The sequence below is a fragment of the Podarcis pityusensis genome, assembly GCF_964106645.2.
Source record: "Podarcis pityusensis genome assembly, chromosome: 9".
Taxonomy (NCBI): Eukaryota; Metazoa; Chordata; class Lepidosauria; order Squamata; family Lacertidae; genus Podarcis; species Podarcis pityusensis.
This window is the reverse complement of record NC_138034.1, coordinates 53,668,433-53,691,124: the sequence shown is the minus strand read 5'-3', so window position 1 is coordinate 53,691,124 and position 22,692 is coordinate 53,668,433. Positions and strand designations below refer to the sequence as shown.

The 22,692-nt window shown below is 43.1% G+C and overlaps 2 protein-coding genes across 2 annotated transcripts in view; both read right to left on the bottom strand.

The window, feature by feature from the left end:
- Window positions 1-2,755: 2,755 nt before the first annotated feature.
- On the bottom strand, window positions 2,756-16,755 carry ETNPPL (ethanolamine-phosphate phospho-lyase). Its single transcript, XM_081020331.1, has 13 exons — window positions 16,608-16,755; window positions 14,062-14,180; window positions 13,773-13,932; window positions 11,968-12,042; window positions 11,282-11,375; window positions 10,061-10,177; window positions 7,764-7,846; window positions 6,765-6,990; window positions 5,328-5,482; window positions 4,936-5,025; window positions 4,554-4,684; window positions 3,969-4,036; window positions 2,756-2,913 (listed from the first exon to the last, which is right to left on the bottom strand). Exons 1-13 carry the CDS (start codon window positions 16,658-16,660, stop codon window positions 2,779-2,781), a joined length of 1,506 nt encoding a protein of 501 aa, XP_080876457.1. The 5' UTR covers window positions 16,661-16,755; the 3' UTR covers window positions 2,756-2,778.
- Window positions 16,756-18,592: 1,837 nt separating this feature from the next.
- The window catches only part of COL25A1 (collagen type XXV alpha 1 chain), a 315,978-nt gene continuing 311,878 nt past the window's right edge, over window positions 18,593-22,692 (bottom strand). The window contains exons 41-42 of the mRNA XM_081020440.1: window positions 21,259-21,344; window positions 18,593-18,798 (exon numbers count right to left, since the gene is read on the bottom strand). Coding sequence (XP_080876566.1) covers window positions 21,327-21,344 — 18 coding nt within the window. The 3' untranslated portion in view covers window positions 18,593-18,798; window positions 21,259-21,326. The remainder of the gene's footprint in view (window positions 18,799-21,258; window positions 21,345-22,692) is intronic.

Here is a 22,692-nt window from a genome sequence, read left to right as displayed (position 1 = left end):
GTGGACAAGCAACTGAGCAGGTCTACCTGTTTTGGGATACAGAACAGAACAGTAACAGAGATGGGAGGTTAGGTTGCTCTTCCTCATAGAGTTGAAGGGCTATCTTTGAATTAGACCTGCCCTGTTTTGTAGAAATTCCTTTTCCTGTGCTGTCACTGACAGATAGCACAGTGTCCTCACAATGTTTTTGGAAATTGGGTCCTCCCTTAAAGAGGGCACGTATTGCGGTGAGACCTAGGAACTGACACCCTGTGTTGTGGGTGGGTACGATTGGTCAGCCACAACACCTTATTGGTAGGTCCCTCCTAGCTGGGTGCAATCTGGCCAATGGGGTGCAGTCCAAACGGTTCGAGGGACCTATTTATACCCATGCAGGTGACCTCTTTCGGCGTGTGCATTTGGAACACCCACCCCCCTCTCCCTATTTTTAGGGCTTTGCGCTTGACCTTGCTATGCTGTCGTGTGTCATCTGTCATTGGGACAGGGGCATGGCAGGAATTTTCCCCACTTGGCTGGTTGGCTGTTGCCATCTGGGTTTCGTCTGCTGCGTAGCAAATCATCACAACTTGTGAGGTTGCGGATACGCTCTGGTTCAGGTGATAGGGATGGGAGAACGCTCTCACCATCCCTATGTGAAGGGTATTCCGTTAAAGGAATCCAGGGACTCAACTTGGTTTGGTCAACCCCTGAGGGGGGTTGTGCCCATGCCTGAGTCCAGGGGCACATTTGAGTGGCGGAGTTAGCCCATTCATGGCTTTCTGCTCATCTGGGTGTTCACCCTTGGCAGATCTATACTGGAACTCTGGGTCAGCGCTACCTGCATGGCAGGGAGCTAGTCAAACCAGAGCCTATGCAACCAATCACTTTCTGTAATCAATAAAGTTATGGCCTAAATTCTGCCAAAAACCAAACCAAAATTTGATTCGTGTGAATTTATTTACAGGGGACATTTCTGGGTCTGAACACACAAAGAGGAGATCTCATTACAGAGGAATGGAGTCAGGGCCAGATTTAGGTTTGATGAGGCCCTAAGCTACTGAAGGTAATGGGGCCCTTTATAGGTTCAGCTGTCCTTTGTCAACAACAAATTGTCATTTTTTTCTGTTGAACATATGCTATATGGTAATTTATGGACCTAATAGGTATCTAAAGCCATTTGCACGTAACAAAATATGTATTTTATCAAAGTAACTGTTGAACTGAAATACAATAAGCAGTATCCAGGTTTTTTTTCCTTTAATTTTTTTGCCCCCCCCCCCAAGAGAATGGGGCCCAAAGTTATAGCTTGTTTAGCTTATACATAAATCCGGCACTGGGTGGAGTGGATCTGAGACTACTGCACAGTCTTTTGAAGGGAATTTACAATAAGGAACCAGCTGAAACTTTTCCAAAGTTTACTTTTTTGTATAAGTAAATATTTATATACAGTGGTACCTCGGGTTATGAACTTAATTTGTTCCAGAGGTCTGTTCTGAACCTGAAACAGTTCTTAACCTGAGGCACGCTTTTGCTAATGGAGCCTTCCACTGCCACCATGCCGTTGGCGTGCGACTTCCACACGTATCCCAAGGCAAAGTTTGCTACCAGGAGCACCTACTTCCGGGTTAGCGGAGCTCGTTACCCGAAGCGTTTGTAAGGAGGATGGTACGTAACCCAAGGTTCCACTGTAAAGGTAAAGTTTACTTTTCCAAAGTAAACTTTACCTTTATATACCGTAAATCTGTCTATATCTATATCTATATATAATTGTGCACAAATGTGGACTCTGTCTCCTAGGGGTGCTCACTATTACTTTTGCATAATTCAGAATGCTTGTGCACACTCAGCAATATGTGCCTGCAACCTCTGGACCATTACTCATCTTCTCCAAGAAAGGAATACCCATATGCATTAATCATGTTAATTTATAGCCAAGCCTAGTTTGAGATGAGTAAATGAGGCCAAAGATCAACTTTAAGAAGAATGTAACCTTACCAAGTAATTATTAAATATTGATGGTTATTCATTTCATGACACAATGACCTGTAGGTTAAAAATAGCTTTATTTTTTTTGGAATAAACAAGAGTTTCCAGTAAATGGAAAACAAACTGGTGTCCTAACAGAGTTCATAAACAACACTGATAACAGCAGAGATACAACTGACAAATATAGACCAAGAAGGCATACTGTCTAAATACAGCAGTGCTTTAAAGTTTCCATTTTCAATATAGTTAATACTGTACAATTAATAATTATTATAAAATCTTTGTCATTAAATATTACAACATTGCTCCAGTGTGCATCCCTAGCTGGAAGTGGAACTTACTCCCATGTAAATGTGGATAGGGTGGCAGCCTAAGAAGCTGATTGGTAGGTTTTCATGGAACACTCTTGGTTGTTCCATGTGTCCTCTGTTGGATTGCATGTGAGATTTACAAGATAAAAATATTTTTCAGCATTGGCATGAATTGCCCCACCAGAAAGTTGCACAGTATAACAAATAAACCATTAAAACATGGGGAAATTATTCAAATCTCAATACTGAACACTGAGATTCCAAAAGGACAAAGACACATCAGTCAGTGACTCCCAGTCAGTTAGACATCTGAAACAAATGAGGCCACGCTACCTTGGTACTATGGCTGCAAAGCATGATGCTCCAAATTTAGACCATAAGTAAATGGATGCTTCATCATAATGTATAACTAGCCAATATTATTACCAATTATTGCACACACCCATTCATCCTTAAACAAACCCAACTGTACATAGTGATTCTTATTTATAGAATTTTCTTTTCATGTCCTGATCCTTTTGCAAGGCACTGTGTTGTTTTCAGCATAAAATCCATTTTTTTGTCTGCAGGCACTTCCATTGATATGGCTTATGCTTTCGTTGATGCATTCCAGCTGGGAGCTCCCATCTGTGGGCATCTAAAACAAATGCACAATTTGATTGAATATGCAGATATTGGCATCAGCATGTATTTGATGTCATGGGAACTGCCAGAACCACAGACCAGAACCACAGATTTTACAAGCCTGTGGCTCTAGGTTATTGGCATTCATTGGTGCAAATTTAGAAGGGCTTGCTGGATTCGGCTAATTAATGGCCCATCTAATCTAGCACGCTGTTCTCACAGTGGCCAACCAGATGCCTGTGGAAAAGCTGAGGCCAGGACCCAAGCACAAAACAGGTCCCTAATCTGAGATGTTTACAATCAAATTTTAGACATTGCATGAGACAGAAGAGAGGCAAGTGTAGCAAATCAGCAGAGAGATGAAGTATGCAAAGCCAAGGATAAGAACAGAATAATGTGAGCAAATGCAGCTTCATGCATGTAATTTAGGCATTATTTCAGTTATGACTATGGGTTATGCCAATGGTTTATGGAATAGGTGAGTTTTGAGCTGCTTGTATGAGTGTTGGGAGGGGGGGACAGCATGGCATGACATAAAGTGTACTGAGAGAAAGCCCTAAACATGAAGTACGTGGGTGAAGTTTTATAAGACAGGAAAGTCTTCAGACAGCTCATAGGAACTTAGAAAGCTGTCTTATATTGAGCCAGGACAATGGTCCATCTAGATTAAAGGTAAAGGTAAAGGTAAAGGGACCCCTGACCATTAGGTCCACTCGTGACAGACTCTGGGGTTGTGGCGCTCATCTCGCTTTATTGGCTGAGGGAGCCGGCGTACAGCTTCCGGGTCATGTGGCCAGCATGACTAAGCCACTTCTGGCGAACCAGAGCAGCGCACGGAAACACCGTTTACCTTCCTGCTGGAGCCGTACCTATTTATCTACTTGCACTTTGACGTGCTTTCCAACTGCTAGGTTGGCAGGAGCAGGGACCGAGCAACGGGAGCTCACCCCGTCGCGGGGATTTGAACCGCCGACCTTCTGATCTGCAAGTCCTAGGCTCTGTGGTTTAACCCACAGATTACTTTTGTCTATATTGACTGGCAGTGTCATTTTGGGGTTTCCAACTTACTTTTCTTTTACTCTGTATACTTGTTGGTAATTCATCTCTGGTCCTGTTTATTGTTGAATCTTCTAAATCTGGGACAAGAGGGGGGGGGAGTAGGTTTTCCATCATTAGGTACAGAAGTCACAAAGTGTAAAGAAAAAGTTCGTGTAGTTTTAAATAATAGCTTATTTTCTTGTGGGACTAGATAAATTTCTTTAGAATTCACTTAAGACACGTTTCAGCAACAAGCAACCTATCCGCAACTTACAACTAAGAGTTCACCTGGGAGCTGAAATGATCCTGGCTGAATCAGTCCAGGTTCTGCAATCTACATAATCTAATGTTGCATCTCCAACTATGATCAGACATCTCTGCAATGGGTCACAAGCTTACACTGACCACTAGCTCTTGTCTGATTTTGACATCTGAGTTGCCAAGTCTTTCCTATATCTTTAGATGTGCCAAGACACTAAGAAAGGCTACAGCCACCGCACCCTTTCTCCCTCCTTCCCCAGTTCTCTGCCACACTCTTAACTACCTCTGTTACCTATAGAACAAAATTGGAGGCCATATATGCAAAGGAACCGGTAGGCATGCAAGAATGCTTACCTGTGAGGATCTCATCAATCTGATCAACTACAAACTTTGCATCTTCCACAGTGAAGCACATGGGTGGCTTAAATTTCAAGATGTTTCGATAAGGTCCATCAGCACTCAGAAGAATCCTCTGTTCTTTCAGCCTGATTAGAAGGGAACACAGATTTAATTTGGAATGCAAACTCCAAAATGCATTTAGGTATGTGAAGTTATAACGCAGTCAGTCCCTTTAAAGCTGTGTTTTATGATTCTGGGTAAATCGTGAGGGCATCTTCAGTTACTCAGCCCTGACCTGACTATGAATTTCATCTCCTTCAGTCTGAATGTCTAGCCTGGAAGTTGTAAAGTTAAAACTGATGAAAAGAACGTCTAAAGCAAGCCAGTATATATTTACTTGTAGATAATATGCTGGGCCTCAGCAGTGGCAGGCGTTCTCTTTTGTCGATCCTTCACAAGATCCACTCCAACAAACAAACCAACACCTCTGAAAAATATAAAGAAAAGGGAGGGAATCAGAGGTGCAGCAATCAAATCTCAGTGTTGCACAAAAGGCACCCAACTCCAAATAGTTTTGCAAAGTAGTGTGGTAGGTCTCCTGTACAAAACAGTTATCTGATCTGTTATTCAGTAGTTGTCAGTGGTGGGGGTGGGTATGATTGCACCCACCACTGGAATGTGTCTCCTGGGTCTTCAGAGGGCAATGCAGTCCTTGGATTGAAGAGGCCACCCCTAGTTATACATTCTTCTAGATCTTAAAACTTTTTATGTTTACCCTGTTGTGCCTACCTGACATCTCCCACCAGTGGATGCTTTTCTTTTTGTTCCTTCAGTAGTCCAGTGAGATAGTTTCCAACACGTGTGGCATTCCCTTGGAGATCTTCTTTTTCTATCACGTCCAAAACAGCCAGTCCAATTGCACAGGACACTGGGTTGCCCCCAAACTGAGGGGGGGGGGGAATGACCAAGAAGAAACAGGTTATTGCGCTGCCTCAATTATTTTTTCATCCAAAGATTTTGATGAATGTTTTGAGCAAGACGGGGCTTGGCATCAGATTATTTTCTTAGGCAAACAAGAAATATTGGGTGCAAATTTCCTTCTATCTTTTTAACTTGCACCTTATGTGGTGCTACGGGGTGTCATATTTCTTCTTAGCAGTTTCTATTTTGAAAAGTTTGAAGGGAATAAAACACCACAGGGTTTGTACTGCTTTCCTACATAGAGTAAAGCTTTGCTATAACTTAGGCTCCAGCTCCTGCGGGAGGCAGTGGAAGACAGAAGTGCCTGGCGTGCTCTGGTTCATGGGGTCACGAAGAGTCGGACACGACTAAACAACAACAAGGCTCCAGCTCCACTTTTAAAGAAATAAAACAGTAAGCACCATGTACTGGTTTTACATATACACACAAGAGACCATGTGTTCAATATTATTTGCATGACGAAGCTGTACATTTTCAATCAAAGTCTCATTTAGGCATTAAGAAGTTCAACCTGAGCATCTATTCAGTATGAGACTCAATTGGTGCATGCATGATATTGCAACGTATGGTCAAACCTTACTAGGCTGAATATTTCCTATCACCTTGTGCTTAATGGGGAATTGAGTGCACGCTCATCTTCCCCACCCTCCTGGTGTGCCACCAGTGTCTTCAAAAGATAATAATACTTCATGCCTATGCAGCAGTGCTGTGTGGAGATGAGATGGGGTTGGGGCAGCAGTGAGGGCAGAGGAACTCTGGGTTGGCAGTGCTGGCCTACACAGTAACATTCTGTCACTGCTGCTCCCCCACCCCCTGGGCCACTGCTGCACCTATGGGCATAGAATCCAAAGGACATTGGCCCAGATTGCATGAAGTTCTGCCAAATGGATTGAGAAGGCAGGTGCTATTTCACTGCACACCATACATAAGAGATGGATCAGGGCCAGATGTTGCCTGATGCTGTTGTCTAAACTGGGTGAACTGGCTTCACTGAAAAGCATTATTTGAGTCATTACTGGGTGCTCTGAACATTCTTTCTGTAACAATCGATGATGGTGCAATTATGCATGCCAGGCCCCTATAACAGATGTGGCCCTCCTAATATTGCTGAACTACAAGTCCCATCATCCCTGGTCACTGGCCAAACTTACCAGGGCTAATGATCATTCAGCAACATCTGGAGAGCCAAAGTTTCCTCATACCCAATTTATAACTATAAATGATAATATTAGAAGAGAAGCTCACCGTATTGAAGTACTCCAGTCCAGAGGCACCAAAAGCTTCTGCAATCTCTCTGGTGGTAACTACACAAGACATGGGATGGCCATTGCCAATTGGCTTCCCCATAGTGACAATGTCAGGCACAAAGTCTTTGCCTTGTAGCTGGAATCCCCAGAATTTTTTCCCAACTCGACCAAAACCGACCTGGACTTCATCAGCTATGAAAACTCCACCCGCTTTGCGGACAGCGCTGAAAATAAAAAGGGAACAGAACAGATGTCTCACTGCGATGTGTCACTGTCATGTAGGAGCGTTTACATGAAGACTTCAATTATGGTCCTGCAAGGGGCATTTACAGCTGAGAATTCAGAAAAGTGCTTATCAGGCCATATGCTCTTTATAGCATGGCCAGAAGATGGATAAAGTTGACCTGAGTTCACTCTGTCCAGTCACAGAAGGATATGTGTGGTCTAGAAATATTGGATAAAAAGATCTGATACACACAATGCGCAGGGCCTTCTGTATTCTCAAGTTCTAGGAATGACGTACCATGTGATTTTTCTTAATGTGCAGATCACCTCAGAGCTACTGTGCAATAAGAAGTCATGCTGTTCATTGCAACTAGCCCAGAATCCTGTTCTCTCAGTGGGTCAACCAGTTGCCTATGGGAATCCCATAAGCAGACTGTGATAACACATTAACTGGCTAGTAGCCATGAATAACCTTATCCTGTCTAGTCCTCTTTTAAAGCCATCCAATTTGTCTGCCATCACTGAACTTTGAGCAATACTTATATTCCTTATGTACCACCCCACCAACTTATTGGCCTTGGATTGAATTGCCAAAAGCTACTTTGAGAAAGGCATCTCTTGTTACTGGGCAATATTTATTTACAGAAATAAAAAAAATAATCGTAGCAGGAACAAAGATTAAAGCTACACAAAGAACCAAATAAGTAGACTCTTCCTGTGATTTTTAGTAAGTAGCCTGCTGTAAGTAACCCATCCCAAGCACTATACATACTCTGCCACTTTCTGGAAATAGCCTGCAGGTGGAATTACTTGGCCTCCGCAACTCTGCATGGACTCAGCAATAAAGGCTGCAATCTAAGTAAGAGAAGATGTTATAAGAAGAGCATTCCTCTGCTTACTCGTTTGCAAATGAAACAACAGCTACAGGCACGAACCCTATGAAAACAGGTGAGATAAATGAATATGCGGTTTGGATAGCTATGTTGCATCTTGAACAGCTGTGAGCAACAGTAACGACAACAAAAATGGCAGAGGTGCCCAATTTTTCAATGCCAGGGCAAGCATCCAGCATAATTCTACAGCTCATTATTGACCCAATGCTCGAAGTCTTGGATTTACTGTGCACATTTATTTAAAAACTCATTTAGTCGGTCTATTCTTGCAGAATACAAAAGTGATACTGGAAGTATCTGATGGGTTCACTGTTCTGATGAGTTATTTATTATCTATTTATTATTAATGATTGTCCACATTTCAATAATTTAATTACTAAAGGTGCTTTATAGTCTTTATATCAGCTTCACCCTGTGACCTCGTGAACCTCCATCAGCTTCATTCACATGGCATTCTGTGATAGCCGATTTAACCCCTTTCCTGTGGCTCAAAATGGGAAACAAACAAATGCATTGAAGATGTGCAGAGCTGTATTTTGGGCACCCCTGCTTCAGAAGAAGAAGAAGGAAAACGTATGCAGAGCAAATCAGGATGAGGCATTTGACAAAAAGACAGAGCCTACAGCTGAAGTGATTCCAGTAGCTAGGAATGAAAACAAACAAACCAAAAAAGGTTATTTGGGATCAGGAATCAACATCAGCAGATCAGATAGACTGGAACTGGAAGCTTACATTTTCTGCATTCAGCATTATGCCTTTGTTCTCCTCCAAGTCTGCCTGGAGGGTCAGCCCAAATCTGCTATTTAACTGACTGCCTCCCTCACTCTTGCACAACCCTCCCCGAGTATCAGTCAGGGGTCCATGCAAGCTTGAGCAGTGCCGTCTTCCTGGAAAGAAGGTCGTGTGGTAACGTGTAAAGAAGCGTACACTATATTCGAAGAGGTATACTACAGCCAGACAGTAGGAGGCTCCCCATAGTCTGTGAAACTTTATCAACTGCTCCTGGCAGAGGTCTACGGCACCAGAACCTATGAGGAAGATAATGCGAGGGGAAGGGAGGAAACAGACAAAGGGGGGAAAATAGAAACTATCAGTTAGTTTCTTTTTTATAAATCTCAATAAGGAATTAAAGACAGATGGGTGGGCTCCTTTGGACTTTAAGGTGATGGGGAAATAGTGGCTCCAATCACTACTGGTGGGCATTTTAGGTTGTTTTTATTCTTGTTTGTATTGTTTGCTTTTGCAAGTTCCTTCGAGTTCACCTTTCTGGAAAAGAAGTGACTAATAATAACAAGCCTCCATGCGAGTTCTAGAAATATCTCTCCACGCCAAAGTCAGCAAGTTCCTATATCATTACTCGTGTTAAGATGCTACGTTTTAAATCAACAGCTTACTTTGCCATTTTGTCAGCTGCTTTGAGTAATTTTTGTTCACATGAGCTAGCATTTAAATTCATATCTCTGGATCCTCAAAGTGCAACATTCCACTGGATCCTACTGATTTTCTTCTCTTTGCACTGGGACACCCCCGTGAGAAATTCTGAGAAGCTGCTGGGCTTTTATATATTTCTTCTTGTTAATCTGTTTGGTAGTTTGTATGATTTTGTGTTGTTGCAAAAATAAATAAACGTAAGCCCCCTTTAGGCATGAGGGCTCAAACTGGGTGGGGATTTTAGGAACAGAGGCTGTACACTGCAGTGCATTATATCCTGTGCCTTTTAACTGTTGCTACATACAGCCCCATTAATTTCAGCAAAAGTTCTATGTGCAGTTTCAGAGCACAATCAAAATAGAGCTTTATGCTTTAAGCCTGCTCTTACGTATGAAACGGAGGTTTAGATTTATTTATTCCTTTCTTCTTCTTTACTCAATCCTTACCTATTATTTTCTTGTGAGAGTTTTGAATGCAAGTTAAAGGGGGGGGGGGGTAGAAGGCACCTTAAAATCCAGGAATCCAGTAAAAACAAAAGAAATTCCAGCTATATTTTTCTATGAATGAATTGAGGCAAAGAGAACTTTGTTGTTAGCCGCCCTGAGCCCGGCTTCGGCTGGGGAGGGCGGGATATAAATAAATTTTTTTATTATTATTACTATATAAAGCAGTCAAGTTCACCTAATTGAGCATTTTTCAGGACACAATCTGAGCAGGCTTTCATGTTCCTCTGTTGTTTACATACCTTGCGGCCGTTCTTCTGAGCCTCTTCAATTATCTTTTTCACATCATCGGCATAAGCGCTTCCCGGGTCTGGATGGTCGTCTCTATATTTTCCTCTGTATATATCTGGTGAAGGAGCCTAAAGAGTGGCAAAAGAAGATTTGAAATCTTTGAATGCACTGTCCTTGGCTCCTCCTCCGACAGGAACAAAACTGGCCTTAAAAACCCAATCTGGTGTGCACCTCACGTAGGACATGCCGATTTTCTTCTAAATCTTCCCACAGCAGGTTAATAAGAAACCATGCATCAGAGGCACAAGAGGACCTTAACATTTCCAGTATTTTAATGTATAGGTCCACAGGTTTTCCGTATCCCTGGCTTTCCAGGAAGTGGGACAGAAGGCAGAAACGACAAAGAACTGAGACCATAATAACATACACTGACTCATATCTAGTTCAATATCTGTTCTCAACAACCCCCTATTAGATGCTTGGAAGAGCAGTCTTCTGCTGCTTGTCCCCGTGATCTGGAAGGGTGCCGGGCTGAGGGGGAGCACAAAATAATTTAAAAACTTATATTTATATGGATAAATAAGGGTAAACTGCACCAAAAAGAATTATTGTGAAAATAAGGGGGAAGGGGCACAAAAAATGGTCCTCACTCAGGGAGCTATATTACTAAAGTCTGCCCCTGTTGTCCATCAGCCTAATTGACATCAGTCTGAAGGGGCTTCAAAGTGTGTAGGGATCTGTGTGTGCAGGGGTCCTTTAAGCCAGGCATATCATTAGGGGAGGGTGCATTGGCATCTAGAAGGCAGGATGTTTCTGATTTCCAGATCTTGGGGCCTGCTCATGCTGAACCTTGCAAGAGAGCTATGCTTACTAGCCACTGTCAGATTTATTGTCCATGAATTCCTCATGACAATTAAGAGCCATTTCTTAAGAGATTCTTGGATACAGAAACCTACCAATTTTTTTTGCTTTTGTTTTTTAAAAACATGCTTTTTCTACTGTAGGTATTTTGCATTTTTCAGGACAAAATATATCTCTGTCCATATACAATTCATCTTGTAAGAAGCGCCCCAGGCTTCTTACATTGATTAGGCCAACCAAAATATCACTAAATAGTATCTATTGATTTTTGTGGAGGTATTGCTATGCAGTTTAGCTTTGCATTTCATTTGTATCTGCAATGAATAGAAATATGCTAAGGGCAGTAAGAATCCAGTATAATAATTACTTACCACATGTACAAATTCCTTTTTGGCCTCTTTCCCCAGTTGATTAAATTTATATGGACTGATGTCAATCAGTGATGTAACATGACCATGATAAGCACTGAAACAGAAGATGGATGCAAAGTGACTCCAGAGTGTGAAAGAGTTCAACAGAAGCAGACTCTGTTACAGGTTAGTTTTGCACATGTTTTACATAAGTTTTGCACCTAAACTGACAAAGAATCTCAGTTTAACCTTAGTTTTCTGTATGTGGTATCACTACAGCAACATATTCAATGTCGTTGTTCACAATTTTCATTGTTTTTAATATTTATTATTATTGAACTACAAATGCAAATATTCTCTAATTAATAGGAATTAGTAGACCGTTTCCCTCTATGACATACAACTATGCAGAGGCAACCCCTTCCTCACAGAAACGGATGAGTCAAAACAGAGGTTTGAGTTAAAATGAAGAAGTCTTGATGAAGTTAATGGATACATTTATTTACAGATCACTGTGTGCAGATCAGTGACCTCATTTGAGGTGAATGAGAAACTAACTGTGATCAGGGAAGCTCCATGCATGCAGAATCTTCATGTATGGGGCTCTGGGTGATTGGCTACAGACTGAACAGTCATTATAGTAGCACATGACCCATCTGCATCATGTTGCAACGAACTGATCTCATCCATACCATCAGCATACTTACTGGTCAAGTGTAATCACGTCTTGGTGGCCCCTGTATTGGCGGGCCAGGCGCAAAGCGAGATCATTTGCTTCAGATCTGCAGGACAAAATTAGAAGGCAATGAAAGCAGCTATTGTAACAGGAGAGCCACATAATAAACTTTTTTAAGCCAAAGATAAAATAACTCCAGACAGGCATATGTCAAACTCTAATCCCCTAGAAATGATTAATAGCACACCTATTGGATTCAGAGTGAAAATGTTGAATGAGGGCAGGATTCTCTCTGGGTTGGAAAGCCAAAGAGTTGCTTCACATGGAAATAAAATCGTAGAGTTGAAAGGGACCTACAAGGGTAATCTAGTCCAACCCCCCTGCAATGCAGGAATCTCAACTAAAGCATCCCATAGCGATCACATCTAAACCTAGGTGAATTCTGCACATTTGTTCATGTCTTGATTATCATAAAATCTACAGCTGGACACAAAATATGAACTTGTGAATAGCTCAGCTTTGGTTTACATTGCTAATCTTGAGGGCTGCCCAGGAAAATGAGGGGACATACAGGTTGTGGACATGATCTGGTGCTGCCTGTATGTGAAGCCTTCCCATTCTATGAAGAGATGTGGCCCACTGTGTACACAGAACATCCCTGGCTGAGGAGCCCCTGTGGGCATGGAGCTCACTGAATGCATTGGAGCTGATGGGAGGAATTCCTTGGACTGATCCAAAGAGGCCTGGGAGAGGGAGAGACAGTTCCGCATTGCACAATCTGGTTGTTTTGCATTTGGAGAAACCCTCGCGCTGCAATCTGTTGTTTCCTTTGCAGCAAGCTTCTTCCTGTGTTTTGTATCTGGTAAAACTGATTGTATCTAGTGAAACCTTCTTCTGCAGAGATTTCATTTGCAGAGTCATAACCCTTATCTGCTGAAAGTACAGAGTCTCAGACTAGGATTAGGAAAACCCAGGTTCAACTCAACCATGAAGCTTTCCCCCCATTGTCTCTCAGCCTACCCCACAGGGTTGTTGCAAGAGTAAAATAGGAACAAGGGAAACATAATAATAATAATAATAATAATAATAATAATTTTATTTATACCCCGCCCTTCCTGGTTCAAAAACTGGACTCAGGGTGGCTAACAACAAATTAAAAACAATTGTAAAAGCAGCATAAAACATGAATAACAATAAAATAAAATTCAGAAATCACTTTAGGGGAAATAAACATTAGATAATCCCCAGGGCTAGCTGGCTGAATTGGTCCTACTTGGGCCAATGAGGAGGCCAGGGGAGAATTAGCTGTGGGGTCTCAGAGCAGGTGATCTTCATAAAAGGGGAGGGGAAGGGAAGAAGGGAAATAAAAGACCAGGCTGAATTCAAATTAAAGGCCAGGTAGAATAGCTTTGTCTTACAGGCCCGACGGAAGGAGGTTAAATCCTGTAGGGCCCTAGTCTCACGGGACAGAGCATTTCACTAGGTCGGAGCCATCACTGAAAAGGCCCTGGCCCTGGTGGAGGATAGTCTGACTTCCTTAGGGCCCGGGACCTCTAAACTATGGTTATTCATGGACCTTAAGGTCCTCTGCGGGGCATACCAGGAGAGGCGGTCCCATAAATAAACATGCATGCATAGATGAGATAGAAATGTAAAAGATAAACAAATACTATGACCATATGAATTTTTGCCCACATGAAGACCTGGGCACAACCTTAGAAAGCCCTATATTTGCTAACTCTGTTCTCTCACCATCTCCCAAAGCTGTTAAAATGTAGAAGTTAATTTATACAAGTTTCCAAAAGATAATAGCAATGAAAAGTCCTTTAGCCATACCCAGAGTTCACGAAGTAGCAAACAGAGAGAGGCTCTGGGAGGGTCGCAGTGAGTCGCCTGGCATACTGGACCAGATTGTCGTGCAGGAAGCGAGAATTGGTGTTGAGTAACTCCATCTGTTTCACCGCAGCCTTGACCACATCTGGATGGCTGTGTCCAACTGGAAAGGACCAAGCGAAGAGAAGTCAATGAACCCATTTGAGAGTACCTGAAAAAAGACCCAAAATCTACCTAAAATGAATGGGAGCACTTTAAAAGCTGTCAACATATATTACGCCATAGTTCTTACCATGTGCTACGTTGTTAATGCAGTCCAAGTATTTTTCTCCATTCTCATCAAACATATACTGCCCACGGGCACACACAATCTTAATGGGGTCCTTAGCAAAGAAGACCTTGCACGAGGGCCTGAAAAGCACAAAAGCATTGCTTTAGTTTAGGTCTGCTGAAAAGCTCCTTCTCCAGACCACTGCATACACTTGTACAAACACGTAAATGCAGCAAATTCATTATGGTCTATCAGGAGTCCTCAAGCATTGTCCTGGAAAGACTCAGTCAGTGAGGGGAAAATAGTAAATTATGTCTTTCCAAGTGTAAATATGGCTGGCTTCATGGAACACTCATCATAGTACAGTGGTACCTCGGGTTAAGTACTTAATTCATTCTGGAGGTCCGTTCTTAACCTGAAACTGTTCTTAACCTGAAGCACCACTTTAGCTAATGGGGCCTCCTCCTGCTGCTGCTGACACGCCACCAGAGCACAATTTCTGTTCTCATCCTGAAGCAAAGTTCTTAACCCGAGGTACTATTTCTGGGTTGGCGGAGTCTGTAACCTGAAGCGAATGTAACCTGAAGTGTATGTAACCTGAGGTACCACTGTACAGGAATTGCCTTAGGGAAAATTTGGTATCTCTTCCCACCTGTGAAAAGGACAATAACTTAAATGTGATATATTGCTCAACACACCAAGCCAATCTCCAAATAACAGAGTTATTTTGGACATGCACAGGGTTTTGTTCCCTCACCACAAACAGCATAGACTGGGGAAATTGGGAACCATTCATTAAGAAAGGATCAAACCCGCCACACAAAAAAGGCTCCATCCATTTCCTCTTCCACACTCTCCATTGGGTGCATACAGCTGCTTCCATGAGAGAGCTGTCTGCACAGCAGGGCTGATAATGGGGAAGGGAGGGGTTCCCAGTGTGTCTGTAGGGACTCCCATGCATTAAGCAGTGTGCATGAGAAGGGGAGAACAATGCAACCTGGAGTGAGTCTCTTCCTAGGTTTTTTTAATGAACCACAAGAAGACAGCCCCAAAGAATTGAGCCCTAACCTTTTGTTTGTTTTGGCTGGCCTTTTGTATCTTTAGCTGGTTCCCAGCTTCTACTGTATGGCAATGGAGCCAAAATAGCTTATTATTGTATTAAGGATGAAATAATAATCCAAGGGAGACAACAACTCTCAGAGTTTGCACAGAACTTTTCGCCTCTTTGGCGGGCAGAATTCCAGGCTTGGCTTTGCAAAACGCCCAGGATCCACTTGGGTTATGCAAGGACTGTGAGTACAGTGTATCAACTGGTTACACAATCTTGCATGCTTGTTTAATGCCACTGACATCACATGCGCCTCTGTGCATTTACTGCACTTGTCCAAGTTTCCTTTGGAAGGTCAAACACTGATCCACCTTCCTGGCTGTTAATCTGACTATTTATACAGGGGTTAGATAAGGGCACAGATGTCCTATGCACAGAGGCAAAGGAGATTTTTTGGACTGCCAGATGGGGTTTTGTACAGTTTTCAAGCATTACACCCCAGAGTATCACACCCCAGAGAAGTGAATAATTTTCATTATCAGCAGGGCTTCAGCTGATTGCGTGGCAAAGAGAGAGAGAGAGGGAGGGAAGGGCATTTCTAAGTGTCACTGAAAGTGTAGCATTTCCCCATTTTTGTTTCTAAGAAATATTTTTTTTAAAAAAAACTTTTGGATTTTTTTTTTAGAAATAAGCCTTCCTAGAAAGTGCTAAAAACTTTTTAAAGTGTTCTTTTTTTAAGGGGGGGAGAAATTAGGTAAGCAATACGACCCACCAAAAGTTAAGTGCTTTAAAAGACTTAAATTCTATGCAAACTGTGGGTCCGAACATCTGCAAAAATGCACAGATTTGCACTGAAATCTCCAAACAAGCAGGCTGCAACTTCCATGGATTTCAAGAGGAGATTTTAAAGCATGTGCTTGACTTTCCCATTGAAAGTGTTGCTTTTAAATCCTTTCTATTTAAAAGTGTTGCTTTTAAATCCTTTCTATTTATGAAAAAGAAAATATTCGTGATAATTCAAATGATCAAATACGGATCCTTTCAGAAAATGTGACAATTTAGGGCTATGAAATACGTTAGTGCAAGATAATGTCAGAGGCTTTTTATACAGGGAAAGCGGCAGTTCTGCGGATGGCAGGGACAGGGCAAAGAAGGTTTTGGTAGGTTGATTTCCACCCCCTTTCGATTTGGTTCAGAGTTTGATCTGGCCAGGATGAGGGTAGACCCACCACCTTGATTCTGCACCCCACTCCCAACCGCCATCTCCGCTAGAGAGATCTTTTGCAGGTCGCCTTTACCGCGCAGGTAGAGGACCTGCCGGGGTCTGTTAGCTGAGTTCTACGGATGAGTGGCAGTATACAAATTTAATAATAAATAACAATCGTGCCGGAGAAAGAATGAGAGCGATTGCAGAATGTGGGGTGGAAAGTTGGGAAGTTTTTTTCTGGGGCGCGCGAGAGTTTTGCATGCCTGCGCCCTCCGCCCCTCTCGGCTCCCCTGGCTTTGCCCCCTGGCTCACCCGATGTGCTTCTTCCGCAGCTCCAGCGTCTCTGCCTTGCTGTACATCTCCATCGTGCCTGGTCTCGCGCGCCTGCTCTCTCTCTGCAGCCCCGGGGATCTCGCCCTGCGCTGCTCCCGGGCAGCCGCCTTCGCCTTTTATCCCATGCCCGGCCGGGGCCGCCGCGTCCTTCGCCCAGGCCCCGCCTCCTGCGCGCCGCCCATCTCCGCGCCACCCGCCAAAAGTGCCAAGGCTGGCTTCCAGCCACCTCTTCTTTACCCGCACGAGGTAGTCCTCAAACCACCCCACTCCGTCGCCCCGGAATCCGGAGAAACAACCAGCCACACCCCGCTTTCAGCCCGGCTGGTCTTCCCACCACCGTCTCTCCACTGGAACATTTCCCTGGGGTTAGCTCCGTTCAGTCCGTTGCAGCAAAGAGCAAGCAGGGAATAAATAAATAAATAAATAAGGTCGTTATTCTTGACTGTTTGGAAGCCGCTTTGAGATTCATTGCAGTGCAAAGCGGCACAGCAATATAATCCAAATCAACCAATAAGATAGCTCAGTGGCAGGGCCGGAATTAGGTTTGATAAGGCCCTAATCCGCTGAAGGTAATGGGGCCCTTTATAGGTCCAGCTGTCCTTTGTCAACAACAAATTGTCACTGGTTTTCGTATTGAATATATTCTATATCATGTATTGAATATATTCTATATCATGGGTAGGCAAACTAAGGCGCCAGGGGCTGGATCTGGCCCAATTGCGTTCTAAATCCCGTGGACAGTCCGGGAATCAACGTGTTTTTACATGTGTAGAATGTGTCCTTTTGTTTAAAATGCATCTCTGAGTTATTTGTGGGGCATAGGAATTTGTCCATTCCCCCCCCATATAGTCTGGCTCCTCCACAAGGTCTGAGGGACAGTGGACCGGCCCCCTGCTGAAAAAGTTTGCTGACCCCTGTTCGATATGGCAATTTATGGACCTAATAGGTATCAAAACTATTTGCACATGACAAAATAGGAGCCTACACAACACACAACACTGTTGCTGTATGTAGGTTTTATTTTATTTGTTTTTTATCTTATATTTTGGAAATGTTCATCCAGGTTTTTTTCTTTACATTTTTGTGGGGCCCCCAAGAAAGTGGGGCTCTAAACTATAGCTTGTTTAGCTTATACGTAAATCTGGCACTGCTCAGTAGTAGACTCTTAATCTCTGGATCATGGTGCGAGCCCCACATTGGACAAAAAGGTTCCTGCATTGCAGGGGATAGGACTGGTTGATCCTCCTCATGGTCCCTTCCAACTCTGCAGTTCTATAATTCGATGTAGACTGTCCTCTCAAGAGGTTGTTGGATCACCTCTGACCCTTGGCAATTCTGGCTGGGATACTGATGGGAGCTGGAAGGCAGCACAATGTAGAGGGGCCACAAATGCCCCATCCCTGCATCCTTTGCATCCTTTGGATCCTTTGTGATCCAAAGGAAAGCAGAGCGATGTGTTTGGCACTAGCTTGGCAGCAGGAGTTGCTGGGAGGAAGTGTACAAGACGCCATCCAACTTCACTTCTTCATATTTGTGTAGTTTACCCCTTTGCTTTTTCTTCCCCCAAAGATATCCCACATGGCAGCACAGGCTTAGGATGAGTGTTTCCCTTTGCATTCATTAGGAAAGGCATTGTCCAGAAGAGGGCTTTGTTTGTGGCAGCCCTCCTCACAGGAGCATCTTCACTGGACAACTTCCAGCTTATGCTGAAGATGCACCTCTTTGCCCTGGCCTTGGACAGCTAAGGTCCATCTTTATGGGACTCCACCTGTTCTGTTTTGCTTAATCTATATATTGTGCTACTTTTGTCATGGAACAGATGCACTTGTTTGTACACAGACTGTTCTACTTCTTTTACTTGCTCTGGATTGCACGGTTGCATTGCTGTAACTCACCCTGGGAACAAAACCCAAAAAAAGGAACAAAAAGTTTCAGAGACAGACTCCCCTGCAGGGCTGTTGAACTGGAATTGAGATGCAAATTTAATGCCATCAGAATTGGGCCTCTCCAAGTGGCCAGCTTGATATGGAAGATAAATGGTCCTCTTCAAATGGGAGTGGGTCTTGCTCTTCTTTGTGCCCACATTGCAATGGGGCACACCTGTTCTCTTGCATCTGTTGAATAACCTCTCTTCCCTTTCGGCCTGTAGCATCATGCATGGATCTGCCAACTGAGAAGAACATTTCATGTGTCTAATGAAGTGCACTCCAACTCACCAAAACTAACAAGCCAACCTTAACAACGTCAAGTGAAGCCTCAGGGGCTACCAGGTCCCTTGTTGTTCTTGCTGGAACATGCTAACACAGCCTTAGTAATCCTAATACAAACACAGTGAAGTAAGCTGCTAATGTTATTATCCCCTTATTTCAGGAGGAAATGCTGAAGGCAGGCAAATACTGGCAAGATCCAACTAGCTCGCATTCATTGTTTACCACCACACCCTTCCCTCTGTTGGTGTGAATAGGTAGTTATGGAAGATGTAATCAACATTATGGAAGGTGGTGTATGCTTCCTAATGCCATTAGCATACAAAATAGATGCAGAAACTGGTTGATATGTTTGGTGGGATTGTCAAAATCTCCTGCACAAGTTCAAGGTTGGCACCTTGGTTAGAAAGGGATCTCATCATCATGCTGTAAGAACATAAGAGCCCTCAGGCAGTACGTGAAAGCAATGACTCTCCTCTTCTCACACTCTAGAAGCTGATATATCGCCTCTTAGTCTGGAGGAGGCATATAGTTGTCATGGTTGGCATGGGTAGAGTTCCCCTCTGTGAAGAGCTAACCTGTTTTGCAGCGTTACCTTTACCACAAGGAAACCCTACCCACCTTTTTGAGATGGCAACACCCTTAGTATGGCCAGTGAAGCAACTGCAGAGCCAGCAATGGGCACTGTCTGCGCACAATTCTTGTACCAGCGGCATTGTGCTGTGGGGGTTAGAGTGCTGCGCTAACACCTGGGAGACCAGGGTTCAAATCCTGGCTCAGCCATGAAGCCCACTGGGTGGCTTTGGGCCAGTCACTGTCTCTTATCCTCTCAGTTGTGAAGATAACAATGGAGAGGTGGGAAAGTGGGATATAAATGTAATAATAAATAAAATTACAAACATCTTGTAGGTGCAGCTTGGGTGAGGTGGCATTCCATTTAAAGGCCCTGCTCACATTTTCCTCTGGTGGCCTCCTGTGACAATCTTTTCCCATTTCTATAAAGTCCAATAGGCTCTGGTGTGCATGTATGATTTCTGTTATCTTGGATGTGGGGTGGGTGGGTTTAGGAAACTAGCATTTACCCATTTATATTAATGACCATGCCCAACTGAGGTCCATTAATTTCAGTGGGTCTACTCTGAGCAAAAGTTAGTTACGTATAACCCAGTGAGTGGAAATGCCCCTAGCGACAATGACGTGAAAGGAACTATGCAGGGTAGGCCTACTATGGTATTTCAAGTAAGTAAGCCTTCATTGTGAATAAAGTTACTTTGTTTTTAAATTATGCTGCTTGCCACCAGTTTTTGGGAGGTGCTTTGAGGAAGGAAAAGCTGTCTGCGGACAAACGTCGGCTCCCTTGGCCAGTAAAGTGAGATGAACGCCACAACCCCAGAGTCGTACGTGACTGGACTTAACTGTCAGGGGTCCTTTACCCCCCCTTTTTTTGAGGAAGGAAGAGTGATACAGTGGTACCTCGGGTTACAGATGCTTCAGGTTACAGACGCTTCAGGTTACAGACTCCGCTAACCCAGAAATTGTACCTCGGGTTAAGAACTTTGCTTAATCGTGCGGTGGTGGTGCAGCGGTAACGGGAGGCCCTTAGCTAAAGTGGTACCTCAGGTTAAGAACAGTTTCAAGTTAAGAACGGACCTCCAGAAACGAATTAAGTTCTTAACCCGAGGTACCACTGTATTTATTTTTAAACTGCATGGGATTTTTGAAAGCAAAGTGAAGCAAATCCTTATGGGGGGAAACAATAAAGAAATCAGCTTCTAACATCGTTTTGTTTTTTTAAGCATTAAAAAATTAGGTTGTTTTTTAAAAAACACACAATTTATTACACTTTTCTACCACGATTTAACAGAGTTGCCAGTGGTCTTCTATCCTGGGCAGCAGATTAGGCCTACCCATGGAGTGCAGAATGTTGCTGCACCATGTGAGGGAAGCTTCTGACTTCATGCCAACCCATAACTGGAAGATTGCCCAGCTTAGACGTACTCAGTTAATTCAGTGGGCCTTACCGCGGAAAGTGCAACATGCTATTATTTATCCATTTATTAAAATACGTACCACCACCCTAGCGTTATAACTCAGGTGCCCATTAGAATGTGTTAAAGCTCCTGATTAATTACCCCAATTAAACCCCAGCTTATACCCATGACTTCCAAAAGCCAATTTGAATAATTTCAGATTTGAGGGACATGCTAGCCCTCTTAAGGTGTTTCTCTCACCATGGGACCAACACTGTCTGGAGGCTAGCAAGCTTACCCTGCTCCCTCCATTGCCTTCCGCAATAGTGGATGCTCACGTACATTTGCTCATGTTCTACTCCCTGTACATTTTAGAACCCTGGAAAAAGCAAGGTTCTAAAGCAACCAGGTAGCTTACGCAAGTCCAGCCAGCTTCCTAGTATAGATAGTCACACTCTGATTTGTGCAGGGTAGCAGTGGAATGTACACTTGTCCTCAGTTCCTCTTCCATGTAGTGTTAATCACGGGTAAAGGGTCACCTGAGATGTAATAATACTATTTAATTATTATTACTTTTTAAATATATTTTTATTAAACAATTTCAATCAATCCAAATAGTCAATTACATTATTTTCCCCCTTTTTATCCCCCCTCCCCGTTCCTCCCTCTCTCTCCCAAGACTTCCCTCAGCTCCCTTCTCTGATATGTTTGTGCTTATTATTCTCTGCATGTTAAAAATTGTACATATCATTACCTTATCTGTCATATATTCTATTAATAAATTTGTGGATATTTATTCAAAACGTGCCAAGAAGTCCAAGTGGGGATTCTTTTTTTTGGGGGGGGGGGGGCGCCTGGACCGTGTCCTTCCTTAATAGGACGACACAGAGCTCACTGCCATTTCCCTTCACAGCAGACCGGAAGTCGAAATACTATTTACTTATTTATTGCTGTTATGTACTAAGCTTGGATCCTAGAACAATAGGCAAGTAGGAATTTCAATTGCATTTTTATCCACTCCCGTGTGCAAAGGACAGCAGCTAAGATGATCAAGGGTCTGGGAACCAAGAAGGATGAGGAATGGTTGAAGGAGCTGGGTATGTTTAGCCTGGAAAAGAGGAGATTGAGAAGAGATAAGATAGCCATCTTCAAATATCTAAAGGGCTGTCACATGGAAGATGGAGCAAGCTTATTTTCTCCTGCTCTAGAGAATAGGGCCAGGACTAATGGATTCAAGTTACAAGAAAGGAGATTCTGACTAAATACCAGGAAGAACTTTCTGGTAGTAAGAGCTGTTCTGTGGAATGGACTCCCTCAGGAGGTTGTGGACTCTCCTTCATTGGAGGTTTTTAAGCAGAGGTTGGATGGACATCTGTCATGGATACTTTATTTGAGATTCCTGCATTGCAAGGAGTTGGACAAATTGACCCTTAGGGTCCCTTCCAACTGTACAATTCAATGATTCTATGAACCTGGGCTACTGAAGATATGGATGCATTTTGGAAAGTTATTTCTACACACCCTGGCTAAATTTGGCACAAATAAGCTGCCATAAATAGTTTCAGGAATGGGCTCACCTGAGTTATAGTAAAAAAAAGAAAAGAAAGGAAAAGCATAACAAAGAGTCTTGTGGCTTTTCAGGCTAGCAGATGGATCGTGGCCCAAGCTTTGTGGGCCCTAACTAAGTTCATCAGATGAATGAAGTGATCATGCATATCAGCTGGCAGATTCTAAATACACTCAAGAAAGAAGAAGAAAGGGGGATGTCATTATAAAGTGAGTCAGATGGCCCAGAGACCTACAAAGGACAGGTGTGGTTTTTTGCATCATTATTATGAAGAACTCAAATGCAATCAGAATAGTGTCAACTGCTCTGGAAGTGGAATG